The 15570-nt window shown below is 41.5% G+C and overlaps 1 protein-coding gene across 2 annotated transcripts in view; it reads left to right on the top strand.

Annotated features, from left to right (window-relative positions):
• The window catches only part of STAT3 (signal transducer and activator of transcription 3), a 64075-nt gene that overhangs the window by 28861 nt on the left and 19644 nt on the right, over positions 1-15570 (top strand). For both annotated transcript variants that reach the window (XM_079905191.1, XM_079905190.1), the window contains exons 2-5: positions 5401-5550; positions 6744-6888; positions 7466-7564; positions 15378-15473. In XM_079905191.1, the coding sequence (XP_079761317.1) occupies positions 5423-5550; positions 6744-6888; positions 7466-7564; positions 15378-15473 (468 nt within the window). In that variant the 5' untranslated portion in view covers positions 5401-5422. The remainder of the gene's footprint in view (positions 1-5400; positions 5551-6743; positions 6889-7465; positions 7565-15377; positions 15474-15570) is intronic.

Here is a 15570-nt window from a genome sequence, read left to right as displayed (position 1 = left end):
TTGTTCTTTTCTTTTGGGTTGTAGAAAACAGGATCACACTCACCTTTCCTTTACTATCTGTGAACCTTAAACTGAGTAAACGCCTGGAGAGAATTAAGAGAATGTATTGCCCTAAGCCAGCCACTGTATGGAATGAATTGACTTGTCTCCTCTGCACCCAGAATGGTGCTGGGCACTCACGTTGTTGTGCAAATCGCTCTCTGTGTTCTGGAGTTCAGTGAAAGTGGTTATTAGGTCAGGCTTAGAATTATTCCATAGGTAAGAAATACTTCAGTTAGAATTTAGCAGAGTCCTTCAGATTAACTTGTAATTTGAAAAACCGGAATTGAGATTGTTAAAAAAAGTTTTTTTCCAGTAAGACAATTACCACAAAGCCAGTGGGCAATGGTTTTCCTAGACAATTTGGCTTTTGATCTCTTGAGGATCTAGAGTTCTTATGAAGAGCAATTGGTCTGATTGCCCTGTGCTTCCTGTTAGTTAAATATGGTTTGCAGCTAAGCAGCTGGTAAGGAAATCACTGACTGTTTGCCCATGTTCTCCTTGAAAATACTGCCTGCCCTTTGGCTTTAATTTAGAATGATTCTTTTTTTAATATAGAGTAGCTATTAAGTATTACCTACAGTGATTAGACTGAGAAGTAGAACATAACATCAGTCATTTTTGGTCCCTTAATTTTATGGAAAATACTGTTAGCTGGTTTCTGGTTTAAGAAATAGCCCCATTATTATACTACTTACTACAACTAACTAAAACCCAAACAACAAAAACCCTCTTGAGTAATGGACTAGAAATGAATTGGCAAATTTTCAAAAACTTGTAATTTTTTAATGGTATATGAGTTTGAAAATGCAAATATTCATGCATGACTACATTGTTAATCCATGATTGAGCAGGTATGGTGTGATGCTGCTTTATAGTTTTAATTTGGAACTTCAGGGAGCAGACTGTGATGGCTCTACATTTGTATCCAAGATCAGCAATTAAATAATTAGTCTATTTTTTTATTAGTCTATTTTTTAATTGATTTATAACACGGGAGTTTATTATGAAAAGTAGGTGTCTATTTCTTTAAATCCTTTATTAGAACATGGCTTTTGGGTTACATAATCTAGAGCAGTAGTGTCCAATAAAAATAGAAGGCAAGTCACATATGTAAAGTTCCTAATAGCCACATTAAAAGAAGTAAAAAGAGATGGGTGAAATTCATCTTAATAATATATTTTATTTGGGGAATTCCCTGGAGGTCCAGTGGTTAGGACTGGGCGCTTTCACTGCCGGGGCCCAGGTTCCATCCCTGGTCAGGGAACTAAGATCCCGCAAGCTGTGTGGCGTGGCCAAAAAAATATATATATATGATATATATATATATATTTATATATATATACGTATGTGTATATACACACACATATATAAGTAAAAAATATATATATAAAATTTAATCCAATATATCTAGAATATTAACATTTCAATATTAGCGAGACATTTTACTTTCTTTTTTGTACTAAGTCTTCAAAATCTAGTGTATTTCAGTTTGAAACCAGCCACATTTCAAGTGCTCAGTAACCACATATGGCTGCTGACTACTGTATTGAATTATGTGGGTCTGGAGTTCCCTACATTCACATGCAGTAGAATCTACATAAATTGGCATATTACGCAGATGTCTGTGCAGATCAAGTCCTGAGAAACACAAGACAGATCATGATGCATTTAGCCTAGGAGGCAGATTTTTTTTTTTTTTAGTTGGGGTATGGTGGTTTTACAATGTTGTGTTCGTTTCTACTGTATAGCGAAGTGAAGTAGAGTTCCCTGGGCTACACAGCAGGTTCTCATTAGTTACCTGTTTTATACATGTTAGTGTTTATATGTTAATCCTAATCTCCCAGTTCATCCCACCCACCCTTTCCCCCCTTGGTGTCCATACGTTTGCTCTCTACATCTTTGTCTCTATTTCTGCCTTGCAAACTGGTTCGTCTGTACCATTTTTCTAGATTCCACAAATATGCGTTAATATATGATATTTGTTTTTCTCTTTCTGACTTACTTCACTCAGTATGACAGTCTGTAGGTCCATCCACGTCTGTACAAATGACCCAATTTCGTTCCTTTTTATGGCTGAGGCAGATTTTTAACTTGGCCCAAATGTGAATATTGTAAGAGAGTTCTAATGGCCTTTGATTTTTTTTAAAATTTATTTTATTGGAGTAGAGTTGACTTACAATGTTGTGTTAGTTTCAGGTGTATAGCAAAGTGATTCAGTTATACATATATTTATTCTTTTTCAGATTCTTTACCCATATAGGTTATTATAGAATACTGAGTAGAGTTCCCTGTGCTATACAGTAGGTCCTTGTTGGTTATCTATTTTATATATAGTAGTGCGTGTATGTTAATCCCAAATTCCTAATTTATCCCTCCCCTCCACGTTTCCCTTTTGGTAACCATAAGTTTGTTTTCAAAGTCTGTGTGTGTGTTTCTATTTTGTAAATAAGTTCATTTATATCATTTTTAAAAATTAGATTACACATGAGTGATATCATATATTTGTCTTTCTCTGTCTGACTTCACTTAGTATGATAATCTCTAGGTCCCTCCATGTTGCTGCAAATGACATTGTTTCATTCTTTTTTATGGCTGTGTAATTCCATTGTATATATGGACCACATCTTCTTTATCCATTCCTCTGTCGATGGACATTTAGATTGCTTCCATGTCTTGGCTATAGTAAACAGTGCTGCAGTGCACACTGGGGTGCATGTATCTTTTCGAGTATGGTTTTCTCCAGGTCTATGCCCAGGAGTGGGATTGCTGGGTCATATGGTAGTTCTATTTTTAGTTTCTTAAGGGACCTCCATACTGTTCTCCATAGTGGTTGTAGGCCTTTGATTTCCTGTTGAGAGTAAAATTCGACATGGTTACAATGCTTCAGCGTGTAGCGTGCACTTCAGTTACTGCTTTCATTAGCCAGTGTTCAGCATACATGTACCACTGCCCAGGTAGCATTGCATCGGTCCTGTGGCAGGTTAATCTTGGGGGTGGAGATGGGGGGCTGGGGGTGCGACTGCAAAGGAGTGGTAGCTGAAAATGCTCGGGAGGTGCCTAAGACATTGTTAAAAAAAATCCCAAGCACCTAGGAAACTTAACTTATTCCCCTCTAATGTTGTTGGAAGGTTTAGTTTATTTATAGAAACATATTGGCCCGACTGGGGCAAATACCTCGTCCTGACATTCTCATCTCTTTGCTTTACTGAACTTTTTCACCAGTGGAACTTAAGCCCTTGGTACTTGAGGAGGGAAATACTTTAGATCTGTGGCATAAGTGTAAAGCATTCACTGGTTTAGAAAACTTAGTACAAAAAGAAGAATGTAAAGTATCTCGTTAATAGTTTTTGTATGATCGCATGTTAAGATGATAACATTTCGTATATTAGGTTAAAGAAAATGTATTATTAAAGTTAATTTTACCTCTTTCTTTTTACTTTTTAAATATGGCACCTAGAAAATTTAAGATTACATATGTGGCTTGTATTAGATTTCTATTGGATGGTGCTGCCTTAGTTTTTTTTTTAATTAATTAATTGATTGATTTTTGGCTGTATCGGGTCTTCGTTGCTGCGTGTGGGCTTTCTCTAGCTGCGGCGAGCAGGGGCTACTATTCGTTGTGGTGAGCGGGCTTCTCGTTGCGGTGGCTTCTCTTGTTGCGGAGCACGGGTTCTAGGCACACGGGCTTCAGTAGTTGTGGCAGGTGGGCTCAGTAGTATGGCTCTCGGGCTCTAGAGCACAGGCTCAGTAGTTGTGGCGCACAGGCCCTAGTTGCTCCGTGGCATGTGGGAATCTTCCCAGACCAGGGCTTGAACCCGTGTCCCCTGCATTGGCAGGCAGATTCTTAACAACTGCGCCACCAGGGAGGTCCCTGCCTTAGATTTTTAATTGTTCAATTAAAGACTGCCGTGAGGGGACTGACCCTGCTTTCCTGAATATGTGCTTGAAAGCTTGATCAGTTGATGCCATCTTTGCAGTAGCAAGGGGGTATGCTGTTTCTGTCCCCGCAAGAAAGAGAAGGAGAACAGCAGCACAGCCCTTTTGAATTCTGTAAGGACCCCAGATTCTGAACAGCTTGGTGATCATTTAACTTGCTGCTCTGAGAACACAAGACCTGTCGGTTTTGTCACCAGTTTGCCCAGTCCTTTTTATGAAAGGACCAGTAATTAGGTGCTTATTCATGCCTTCTCCAAGAAATAAATCAAGCACTCTAGTAAAGTGTACGTATTTGTATGTAGTCTACCTTTCAGTAAATGTTCTCACTGTCCCAGAGAACCATCTCAATATACTTTTTTTTTTTTTTTTTTTTTTTGCGGTACGCGGGCCTCTCACTGTTGTGGCCTCTCCCATCGCGGAGCACAGGCTCTGGACCCGCAGGCTCAGCGGCCATGGCTCACAGGCCCAGCCGCTCCGCGGCATGTAGGATCTTCCCGGACCGGGGCACGAACCCGTGTCCCCTGCATCGGCAGGCGGACTCTCAACCACTGCGCCACCAGGGAAGCCCTCAATATACTTTGATCCATATATACTTTAGTCTTTGGCTCCTACTCATAGTTATTTTTTACAGCTTCTTAAGACGACTTGGTCTGTATTGCTATTTCCATGACCCCAAGCTATTCAGAAAGAGGACTCAAGGTGGTTAGCTGACTTGGCTTCTCCTTGAGCATTTCCCTGGGGTGTTCATGAACCTGGGGACAACCTGAATGCCTGGTTTTTAGCTTCTCTTCTTTCTCATCCCAGACTGAGAAATTTTAGAAACAAAATTACTCTTTTTTTTTGAGTGGGAGAATCCCAGGCAGGTCCTTGCTTATGTGTTTAAACCTGTAGTCTTGGAATTAGCTCTCTGCCCTCCCTGAACACCCATATCCCACATTTTGTTCTTAAAGATCAAACTTAGGTTTACTGTGTTTCTACCTCCTAGTCCACCTAAAAGGAGTGTAGAGTGGAAAGAAAGGAGCTCACATCTGTTGAGCATCTGTTGTGTGCTAGACACTGAGCTGGGTGCTCAAGAAATATTATCTCAGGAACCCTGAGGGGTGGGAATTATGGTCTCTGATAGAGGAGGAAATGGAAATCTGGAAGTTAAGTAATTTCTCAGCTTCACATACCTCTGAGAGATAATGGGTTCTAGAACATGACATCATGCCCACATTGTCATCCTGGTTTAGGAGAAAGAAGCTGCGACGTGGTTCCAGAGGTAGAGATTTGAATGTATATGTATTGTTCTGAACTGGGAGAAACATGGAAGATCCTTTCCAAAGCACCTTTTATCCCTAATCACAGACCCGATGCCTGTGTTGGATAGATTGTTTCCCCTTACTGGGGCTTGTAGTGACCATATACACCTTTGGTTTGCAGTGTGACCCCTGATTCCAGCAGAATGGCCCAATGGAATCAGCTACAGCAGCTGGACACACGGTACCTGGAGCAGCTTCATCAGCTGTACAGTGACAGCTTCCCGATGGAGCTACGGCAGTTTCTAGCCCCTTGGATCGAGAGTCAAGATTGGTAAGTCCTTCCTGAGAAGCTCCCCAAATTGTTAGGTTTTAGTTTGAGACAAGAGACATGATCTGCTCTAACTTAACTCTTTGCTAACTATTTCGTTGAAAAGCTTATGGGTACAGGTGATGGGACAAAAGAGAACAGAAGATAGAGAGGTCATTTTAGTCTTGTAAAAACATTTTCTACATTAGAAGGGCATCTGGGCAGCTGTCTTTTGGCACATTGAAGCAGCCTGCTTGGTGGTAGATGTTTTGAAGCCTGACTTTAATCTCATTTGCTTGATGAGATGCTCTGTGTGTTCTGACACTTCAGGGACATGCTATAGATATATAGATATATATTTTTTTAATTGGAGTATAATTGCTTTACAGTGTTGTGTTAGTTTCTGCCGCACAGCGAAGTGAATTTTTTTTATCTGAATGAGAATTCTGTCGTGGGTAAAAGTTTGGGTTCGTACTTCTGATTCCCCTTGCATTAAGGGAAAGAAACACAGAGTCAGAGAAATAGACTCGTTCATAGAGGAGATAATGGTACAGAATCCCAACAACTATTTCCTTCCCTTTTTTTTTTTAATATTTATTTATTTTATTATTTATTTATTTTGGCTGCTCCAGGTCTTAGTTGAGGCACACGGGATCTTTAATTGCAGCATGAGGGATCTATTCCCTGACCAGGGATTGAACCCGGGCCCCCTGCCTTGGGAGCATGGAGTCTTACCCACTGGGCCACCAGGGAAGTCCCTCCTTCACTTGAATGTATTCAGGTCCACCTATTAATTTTGGTTTAATTCAGGCCCCTGACCTAGTTTTTCCAGAATTTGGTAAGGGGCCAGAGAGGTGATACAGAGATGTCAGAAGTAGGCCACCCTAGCTTGGGATGGCTTATTTGCTACTAAAAGTCTGACCACAGAGTTGACGGAGAATTTAAAGCAAAACAACATACCTGTTCACTCAAGTATTTGATAAATATAGAACTATGACCGTGGCTAATAGTATCTGGAATAATGGTTGATAATTTTTAAATGGATGACACTTATGGTTGCTGAGCAAGATGCATCTGAAGTGATGAGTGGGTTGTAGCATCAGGTTTGCCTTGGGTTTTTTCCTCCTCGGTGGTGATTTCTGCGTGCATGCATGTGTACGTATGTGTGCGTGTGTAGGTTTCAGAATCGTCATTCTTTATCCTCTTCCTTTTCCTAGGGCATATGCGGCCAGCAAAGAATCACATGCAACTTTGGTGTTTCATAATCTCTTGGGTGAAATTGACCAGCAGTATAGCCGCTTCCTGCAAGAGTCCAATGTTCTCTATCAGCACAACCTGCGAAGAATCAAGCAGTTCCTTCAGGTGTGATGAGAAACTGAACCCGCAGAGGAGGGTTTTATCTTTCTTTCCTGAAAGTTTCTTTTTTCATTTTGCTAAATAATGAGAACATATCTTGTACTTTAAATCCAAGGAGAAGTAACTAGCCCTTTGAGTATCGTTGCGAAATTCACTTTTTTGGTTCACTGAAATAATAATGTGATTGCTATGTTAATCGTGTTATGTTAGTATGTTAATAACATGACTGTGATGAGGGCGGATGACTAGGAAGATGACTCTTACTTTTCAGTGTTAAAGGTTTGACCATAAATGGATACTCCTTGACAAAGTCAGTTGCCTCCCTGTAAGACTGGGATAACACACTGTCCAAAGACAGACGACCAAGCCTCCTCTCAGTGAAGTACAGCTCCTCATTACTGCCTTTCTTCCTCTCTTCTTCCCTTCATCTCCCACTATTTGCAGCCAGGCTCTGAGGCCCTTGCTGTGTTGTTTCATGTAGTAAATGTCACACTTTCCCTAATTTATGAGGAAGTTAGCAAAGTTCAGTCCACATCTCCTTAGTCTACTGCCACTTTTCATTCTCTTTCTCTCCTACGTACAGAGCAGATACCTTGAGAAGCCAATGGAGATTGCCCGAATTGTGGCCCGGTGCCTGTGGGAAGAGTCCCGCCTCCTCCAAACTGCAGCCACTGCAGCCCAGGTGAGGCCTGGGAAGAAACAAAGTGCTGTTGAAATGTGCTTCCTTTGTGTGTACAAAGATGTGCTTGCTCTTCCAGGGTCTTTAGGATGTGCGCTGACCTATGGGGAGAAGTGGGTGTTCGGGGTTTTGGGGTTCTTTGGTTTTTGTTGTTGTTTGGGGTTTTTTTGGTTATTTTGGCCATGCCGCATGTGGCATGTGGGATCTTAGTTCCCTGACCAGGGATTGAACCTGCGCCCCTTGCGTTGGAAGCACAGAGTTTTAACCACTGGACCACCAGGGAAGTCCCTGGGTTTTGTTTTATACAAAGAAAATAACATTTTTTTCTTGCATATAAAATGCATTCTACTTTTTAAGAAAAACTTTAAAACATTACAGAAAATTACAAGAAAGAAAGTTAAAAAACAAAGACCTGAAATGTCCCTCATTCCTCTTTTTTTTTTTTTAACATCTTTATTGGAGTATAATTGCTTTACAATGTTGTGTTAGTTTCTGCTGCATAACGAAGTGAATCAGCTATACGTATACATATATCCCCATATCCCCTCTCTCTTGCGTCTCCCTCCCACCCTCCCTATCCCACCCCTCTAGGTGGTCACAAAGCACCAAGCTGATCTCCCTGTGCCATGTGGCTGCTTCCCACTAGCTGTCTCTTTTATATTTGGTAGTGTATATATGTCCACGCCACTCTCTCACTTCTTCCCAGCTTACCCTTCCCCCTCCCCGTGTCCTCAAGTCCATTCTCTATGTCTGCGTCTTTATTCCTGTCCTGACCCTAGGTTCTTCAGAGCCTTTTTTCTTTTTTTTTTAGATTCCATATATATGTGTTAGCATACGGTATTTGTTTTTCTCTTTCTGACTTACTTCACTCTGTATGACAGACTCTAGGTCCATCCACCTCACTACAAATAACTCAATTTCATTTCTTTTTATGGCTGAGTAATATTCCATCATGTATATGTGCCACATCTTCTTTATCCATTCATCTGTCGATGGACACTTAGGTTGCTTCCATGTCCTGGCTATTGTAAATAGTGCTGCAGTGAACATTGTGATACATGACTCTTTTTGAATCATGGTTTTCTCAGGGTATATGCCCAGTAGTGGGATTGCTGGGTCATATGGTAGTTCTGTTTTTAGTTTTTTAAGGAACCTCCATACTGTTCTCCATAGTGGCTGTATCAATTTACATTCCCACCAACAGTGCAAGAGGGTTCCCTTTTCTCCACACCCTCTCCAGCATTTATTGTTTGCAAATTTTTTTGGTGATGGCCATTCTGACTGGTGTGAGGTGATACCTCATTGTAGTTTTGTTTTGCATTTCTCTAATGATTACTCACTCCTCTCTTCATTGTCTCTTCCCAGGAATCCAACATTAATAGTCTGATATATATCCTTTCATACCTTTCTCCAGGCTCCCATAAACTATAGAAAATACACACACACACATTATATTTAAATTGGTTTACTTTTCTGCATCTTGCTTTTTTCATTTAATTATGTCATGTAAATGCTTCTAAGTCAAGTAGTATAAAGCTAACTCACTTTATTTGCTGCATAATATTCTGTGGTATAGATCTGCTATAATTTATTCCGTTATTACCCCTTCGATAGACAGTCACTTCTTTCTGGGTTTTTTTTTTTCCTCCACTGTAAACACTAGTGCAATGCCTCCCTATATGTCTTTATATATTCATGCTTTGAGTTCTCTACTATGGATTTCCAGGCATGGACTTGTTAGGTCAAGGGGTGTGTGCGTGTGTGTGTATAAAATATACATCAATTTTTTTATAGATAGTTCTGGATTGCTTTCCCCAAAGGCTGGAACAGTTCACATTTGCACCAGAAGGATATGACAGTGTATTATTCTTGGGAGCCACCTGGGGGGATGGTTTGGAATTGAATCATTCAGGTTCATATGCATTTCTCTTTGTGGTTAAGTTTGAGAATAATCTCACTAGAGTTAGAGATACAATTAGTTTAGGGAATAGGGATTATGTGATGCTAACAGGCCCATTGGGGGAACACATATTGATATATGATAGTCATCTGTATCTATCTAGATCGTCTAATCTATTATGTGTATATGTGTATGTGTATCCTGCTGTGTGCTGGTTGTTATGGCCCCCTGCTTTAGAGGAGGTTGTGGTCTGGGAGAAACAGAAAGTCAAACAACTTTATAATGCAATAAAATACAAATTATTAAAATATACTAAAAGAGATGAAAAAACTTAATTAGATCAATAACCATAAAAATATATTGAAAAAGACTTGAAAAAAATTACACTCCCCATCCCACCAAAAAAGCCAATAGGCCAGATGGTTTAAAAGTTTTAACAAACTTTTGTGGTACAAATTGTTCCAGTTATCATTTAAACTCTTCCAAAGTGTAGGGGAAAAAACGAGATGTTTCCAGCTTATTTTATGAGGCTAGAATAATGCTAATATCAAGACCTAAAAAGACAGTGTAAGTAAAGAAAAGGTTAGGATTTTTGCATCCTGCTTAGTATACAAAGCATGGTTTATATTCTAGGAATGTAAGGGTGGCTTAACATTAGGGATTCTATTAATGTAATTCATTAAATGAGTAAGTTAAGAAGAAAAATTGTATTTTTGTTAGATGACAAAATTTAGTGTCCATTCTAGATTTTAAAAATAAGGAACTTTTGGGCTTCCCTGGTGGCGCAGTGGATGAGAGTCCGCCTGCCGATGCAGGGGACACGGGTTCGTGCCCCGGTCTGGGAGGATCCCACATGCCACGGAGCGGCTGGGCCCGTGAGCCATGGCCGCTGGGCCTGCACGTCCAGAGCCTGTGCTCTGCAACGGGAGAGGCCACAACAGTGAGAGGCCCGCGTACCGCAAAAAAAAAAAAAAAAAAAGGAACTTTCTTAACAAAAAAAAAGAATATTTGTCAGAAACCAAAGGGAACATGATGTACCGTGGTGAAGCACTAATCTCATTAAAAACAGTTACAAGATTGAGGGTGCCTCCTGCCATTGATATTTTTCTGACAGATCCAGCCATTGTAATAAGACAGAAAAAGGGAGTGTTAATGCTGGAAAGCGAAAGACAAACTTTTAAAAAAACAAAACACAATTATTGGAACTAACAAGGGTTCAGAAAAGCGATTGTGTTCAAGATAAATGTTTTAAGAATCAGTAGTTCTCTTATACAATAGCAACAATAACCCTCCATTACATGACAATGTAATGGAAGCAAAGATTTTCATAACAGGAAAGACAAATATATATGATATGCATATATTATTGAAATGTATGATAAAATGTCTAGAAGGATATATACCGAAGCATTAATGTTGTTGGTTACAGGAGACTTATTTAATTTCCCTGAGGTGTTTTCTTTAATATCGTATAATCAGGGAATTTTTTTTCTTTTTTTTCCCCCCTTCTTTTAATAAAAATGTGGTAGAATACACATAACATGAAATTTACCATCCCTTCTTTTTTTCTTTTAGCTGTGCTGTGCAGCTTATGGTTGGGATCTTAGTTCCCCGACCAGGGAGCAAACCCATGCCCCCTGCAGTGGAGGCGTGGAATCCTAACCACTGGTGCGCCAGGGAATTCCTGCATCTTAACCATTTTTAAGTGTACCATTCAGTAGTGTTAAGTTCATCACATTGTTGTGAACCAATCTCCAGAACTTTTTTCATCTTGCAAAACTAAAATTCTATATCTATTAGACTGTAGCTCCCCATTCCCCCTGGACCCTAGCACCACCATTCTAACTTCCTGTCTCTATGAATTTGACTACTCTATGTACCTCATATAAATGGAATCATACAGTGTGTGTCTTTTTGTGACTGGCCTATTTCACTTAGCGTAAAGTCCTTAAGGTTTATCCATGTTGTAGCAGGTGTCAGAATTCCCTTCCTTTCAAAGGCTGAATACTATTCATTGTGTGGCTCTGTCACATTTTGTTTATTCATTCATCTGTTGATGGACACTTGGGCGGCTTCCACCTTTTGGCTATTGTGAAGAATGCTGCTATGAACATGGGTGTACAATTTTTTCTTTTATTTATTTATATTTATTTAAATTTATTTTTGACTGCGTTGGGTCTTCATTGGCACGGGCTTAGTTGCTCCGCGGCATGTGGCATCTTCCCGGACCAGGGCTCGAACCCGCGTCCCCTGCATTGGCAGGCGGATTCCCAACCCCTGCACCACCAGGGAAGTCCCCAGTTTTTTCTTTTTAAAGACAAAAATGTAGCAGGAACAAAGAAGAAAGCACATCTAAGTCTAATTGAGAGAGTCAGGAACGGCATCATACAGAAAGGAGAGGTACTGTTTGAGCCGAGACTCAATGCTTATTGTACGGGCATCAGGCAGATGGTAAGGAGACCACAGTGTAGGGAGAAAGAAGATCGTGTTCAGACAGAAACAGGACTGCATGTATTCTTGGGAGAAGTGTAGAAAGTTCAGCATCTGACTTGGTAAAGGAAGATAAGGTGGTCAAGGGCCACATCATGACAATCTTCTTAGTTACTCATGCCTGGCAATTTGGCCTTGGAAGAGCGGTTTGCCACAAGGGCCTTGGGCCCAGACCTCCTGGGTTTGAATGCCATAGATCTGCCTCTTGCTGTGTAACCTCAGGCAAACTGTTGACTCTCTGTGTTCCTCCACTGGGAATGATAATGGCACCGACTTCATAGAATTAAATTAATTCCTGTGTGTAAGATGCATAGAACAGTACCTGACACATAAATACGAAATAAATGTTAACTGTTTTCTGTTGCTGCTGTCATCATCATCATCATCATCATCATCCTCATCCTCATCCTCATCCTCCTCATCCTCATCCTCACCACATCTGTAGGAAATGGGGACCAACTAAAGAATTTTAAGCAGAAAGCTGATAGGCTCGGATGTGGATGAGGGGGTAACTGATAATACTCACTGTTCAAGACTCGGGCATCAGGGAGGTTAGCCAAATGGCACTTGTCTGTGTATCACTAGAGTTTGCTGTTGTGGAGAACCTTTATGTTTGCATCCTGTTCCATAAGATAAAAATAATCAATTGAAGCCCATTTGGATAGAGGCACCAACTTTGCCATGAGAGTTAGAAAAGCAGTAAGTGTCCCAAGAATGGTCCCAATCGTATTGATCAGGGGCTGGCAATCAACACCCAGGGCCCAAATCCCGCCTGCTGCGTGTTTTTGTAAATGAAGTGTTTTTGGAACACAGTCGCACACATTCACGTATGCACTGTCTCTGGCTGCTTTCATGCCGCAGTGGCAGGGCTGGGTGGTTATACAGTCATACAGACTGTATGGGCGACAAAGCCAAAAAATACTTTCCACCTGGCCCTTAGACAAAAAGTTTGCAGCCTGTAATACAGAGCTACCTCAACCCAGGCCTCACTGTTGTTTTGTCTGTTTACATCATTCTCGCATATTCCCACCTGCCTTTCGTGGGTAAAGCCCGAGGAGACAGGAAGACAGGTGAGTGTGATCCCTTGTCTCCCAGGGCTCTCAGTCTAATTGGGTGATAGGTGCACAAACACTTCAAGGGAGAAAGACGTAGAGGAGGATGTGAGTACTTTTGCTTCGGGAAGTTGAATAAGGTTTCACAGGGGAGCAAACATTTGCACCGGGTTTGAAGGTGAGTGAGTTCAGCTGTGCTAGGCTGAGTGGACAGGGGGCCCGGAGTCAGTGTGGAAACACGTTATGTGTGGGGAAGGGTGGGTAGTTTGCAGTGACTCAAGCACGGGGAGGGAAGGTTTCAGTTGTTGGATTGTGTGAAACATCTGTCTGTGCTGGGCTGAGACGTTTATACCTGGAAGCAGTGGGGAACCAATAGATTTTACTAAGGTATCAGAAGCAGGTTTCTGTGGGTAATGACTGATCACGTCTATTTTCTCCCTGTAAGTGCAGTACCAATTTAGAAATAGACATGGGAGTTGAATACAGATTAAAATATCAGCTGTATTGTTGGTAAACAAGACCAAATACGTGACTTGGATGGGTAAGCATGGGGGCTTTATTTATCTATCTATCTACTTAGATTGTAGTATAGTTGATTTATAATGTTTCAGGTGTACAGCAAAGTGATTCAGTTATACATGTACATGTATCTATTCTTTTCCAAATTCTTTTCCCGTTTAGGTTGTTACATAACATTGAGCAGTGTTCCCTGTGCTATACAGTAGGTCCTTGTTGTTTAGATACCTGTCCCCTGGGTCAGGTCTTGGGGTGACAGACTGAGTTTGCAGGGGCAGCACTGCCCCAGTCATCCTTATGGAACTTCAAAGGCCACTCACTAATGCCCACTGAACAGAGACATAGGCCTCTAGAACTGCTTCTAGAAACCGAGCCCTTGCTTCTGCCCCAGGAGTGCCCCAGGAAGGCAAGAGTGGGAGGAGAGAGGCACCAGCTTAAGTGCTGGGCCCTTCGAAGATCTCCATGTGCTAGAGTCTTTCTCCCAACCTCACTAATCCGATGAGTCGCTCCCCCTGTGAAGAGAGTAAGGGTGGAGGTCGCCTTCCCAGAACTTCTAAGGGAAGTCTGTATCCTGTGGGCTTGGACAGGGTCCACTGGAAAAGGAGAGTATGGTTCCCTCTAAAGCTGGCATGTTTAGATCTATTTTGGAGACTTCTGGCAGCAGTGTAGAGAGCAGATTGGAAGTGAGCGAGATCAGACGCAAAGGGGTCAGCAGTCGGGGCTTGAACTGAGCCCGTGGGGCTAGAGATCAGTTGGAGAGACGATGGAATATAGAACCAGGAAGGTTTGGTGGCTCAGTGTGAAATCAAAGACAACCCAGAATTTCTAGTTTGGGAAACTGGGTATATAATGTCTTTCTTGGACTCTCAATTCAGTTCCATTGGCTGATATCTCCATCCTATGCCAGTAGCACACTGTCTTGGTCACTTGCAGCTTTTACATGGTCTTTTTTGTCCGAAGACGTCCTATTACTTTGACAAAACTTATTTGTAAGTTTCATGTGCAATTCGACCTTTTCAAGGCACCAGCCTTCCCTTCTCCCCTGAGATAGTATCTCTTGATAGGGAATTTCACCCTGGGACAGAACGTTTTTTTTATTATCCCACAGAAATGTATTGGACACCCCCATGCTTTTTTTTTTTTTTTTGGCCGCACCTCCTGGCGTGCGGAATTTTAGTTCCTCGACCAGGGATCGAACCCCTGCCCCCTGCAGTGGAAGCATGGATTCTTAACCACTGGACCACCAGGGAAGTCCCCCTGCCCAATGCATTTATTTATTATTATTTTTAAATTTAATTTTTATTTTATATTGGGATATAGTTGATTTACAATGTTGTGTTAGTTTCAGGTGTACAGCAAAGTGATTCAGTTATACACATACATATATCCATTCTTTTGCAGAATCTTTCCCATATAGGTTATTAGAGAATACTGAGTAGAGTTCCCCGTGCTATACGGTAGGTCCCGCCCGATGCATTAAAATAGGCATCTGGCATCTGCTGTCATAAATTGTTGTGAATTTTTTAATATATATACGTACCTAGAATGAGTTTTCTGAAGGTAGGGGCTGTGTCTTAGCTCAACATGTAGTCTCCTAGTGCAATACGTAGAGTGGGATTATAGTATGACCTAGAGGTAAAAAGCCAAGGATACAGGTGAAAGTGTGAGAGCTTTCTTGGCACCAAACCGACAGCACCTGGAGAGCACCGGCTGCCGTATAACCACCTTTCCCCTCACAATGGCAGCAGCAGCTCAGGCCAAGCAGGAAGGGTAGTGGGGGTGAATGGGGACTAGACAGAGCTGTTTTTCTCCCCGTATCTCCAGCGTTCACATGTACCTCGGCTCCCTTTTTTGGCAGCAAGGGGGCCAGGCCAACCATCCCACAGCCGCCGTGGTGACGGAGAAGCAGCAGATGCTGGAGCAACACCTGCAGGATGTCCGGAAGCGTGTCCAGGTGAAGCAGGTCTAGGGCAGGAAGACTTTCCTTGGGGAAGTTGCGTGTGGGTCCTGCCTGTATCTTCTGTGAGGTTTTTAATCCTATTCAGAAACTT

Source organism: Stenella coeruleoalba (assembly GCF_951394435.1).
Source record: "Stenella coeruleoalba genome assembly, chromosome: 19".
Classification (NCBI taxonomy): Eukaryota; Metazoa; Chordata; class Mammalia; order Artiodactyla; family Delphinidae; genus Stenella; species Stenella coeruleoalba.
This window is presented reverse-complemented; position numbering and strand designations above follow the sequence as displayed.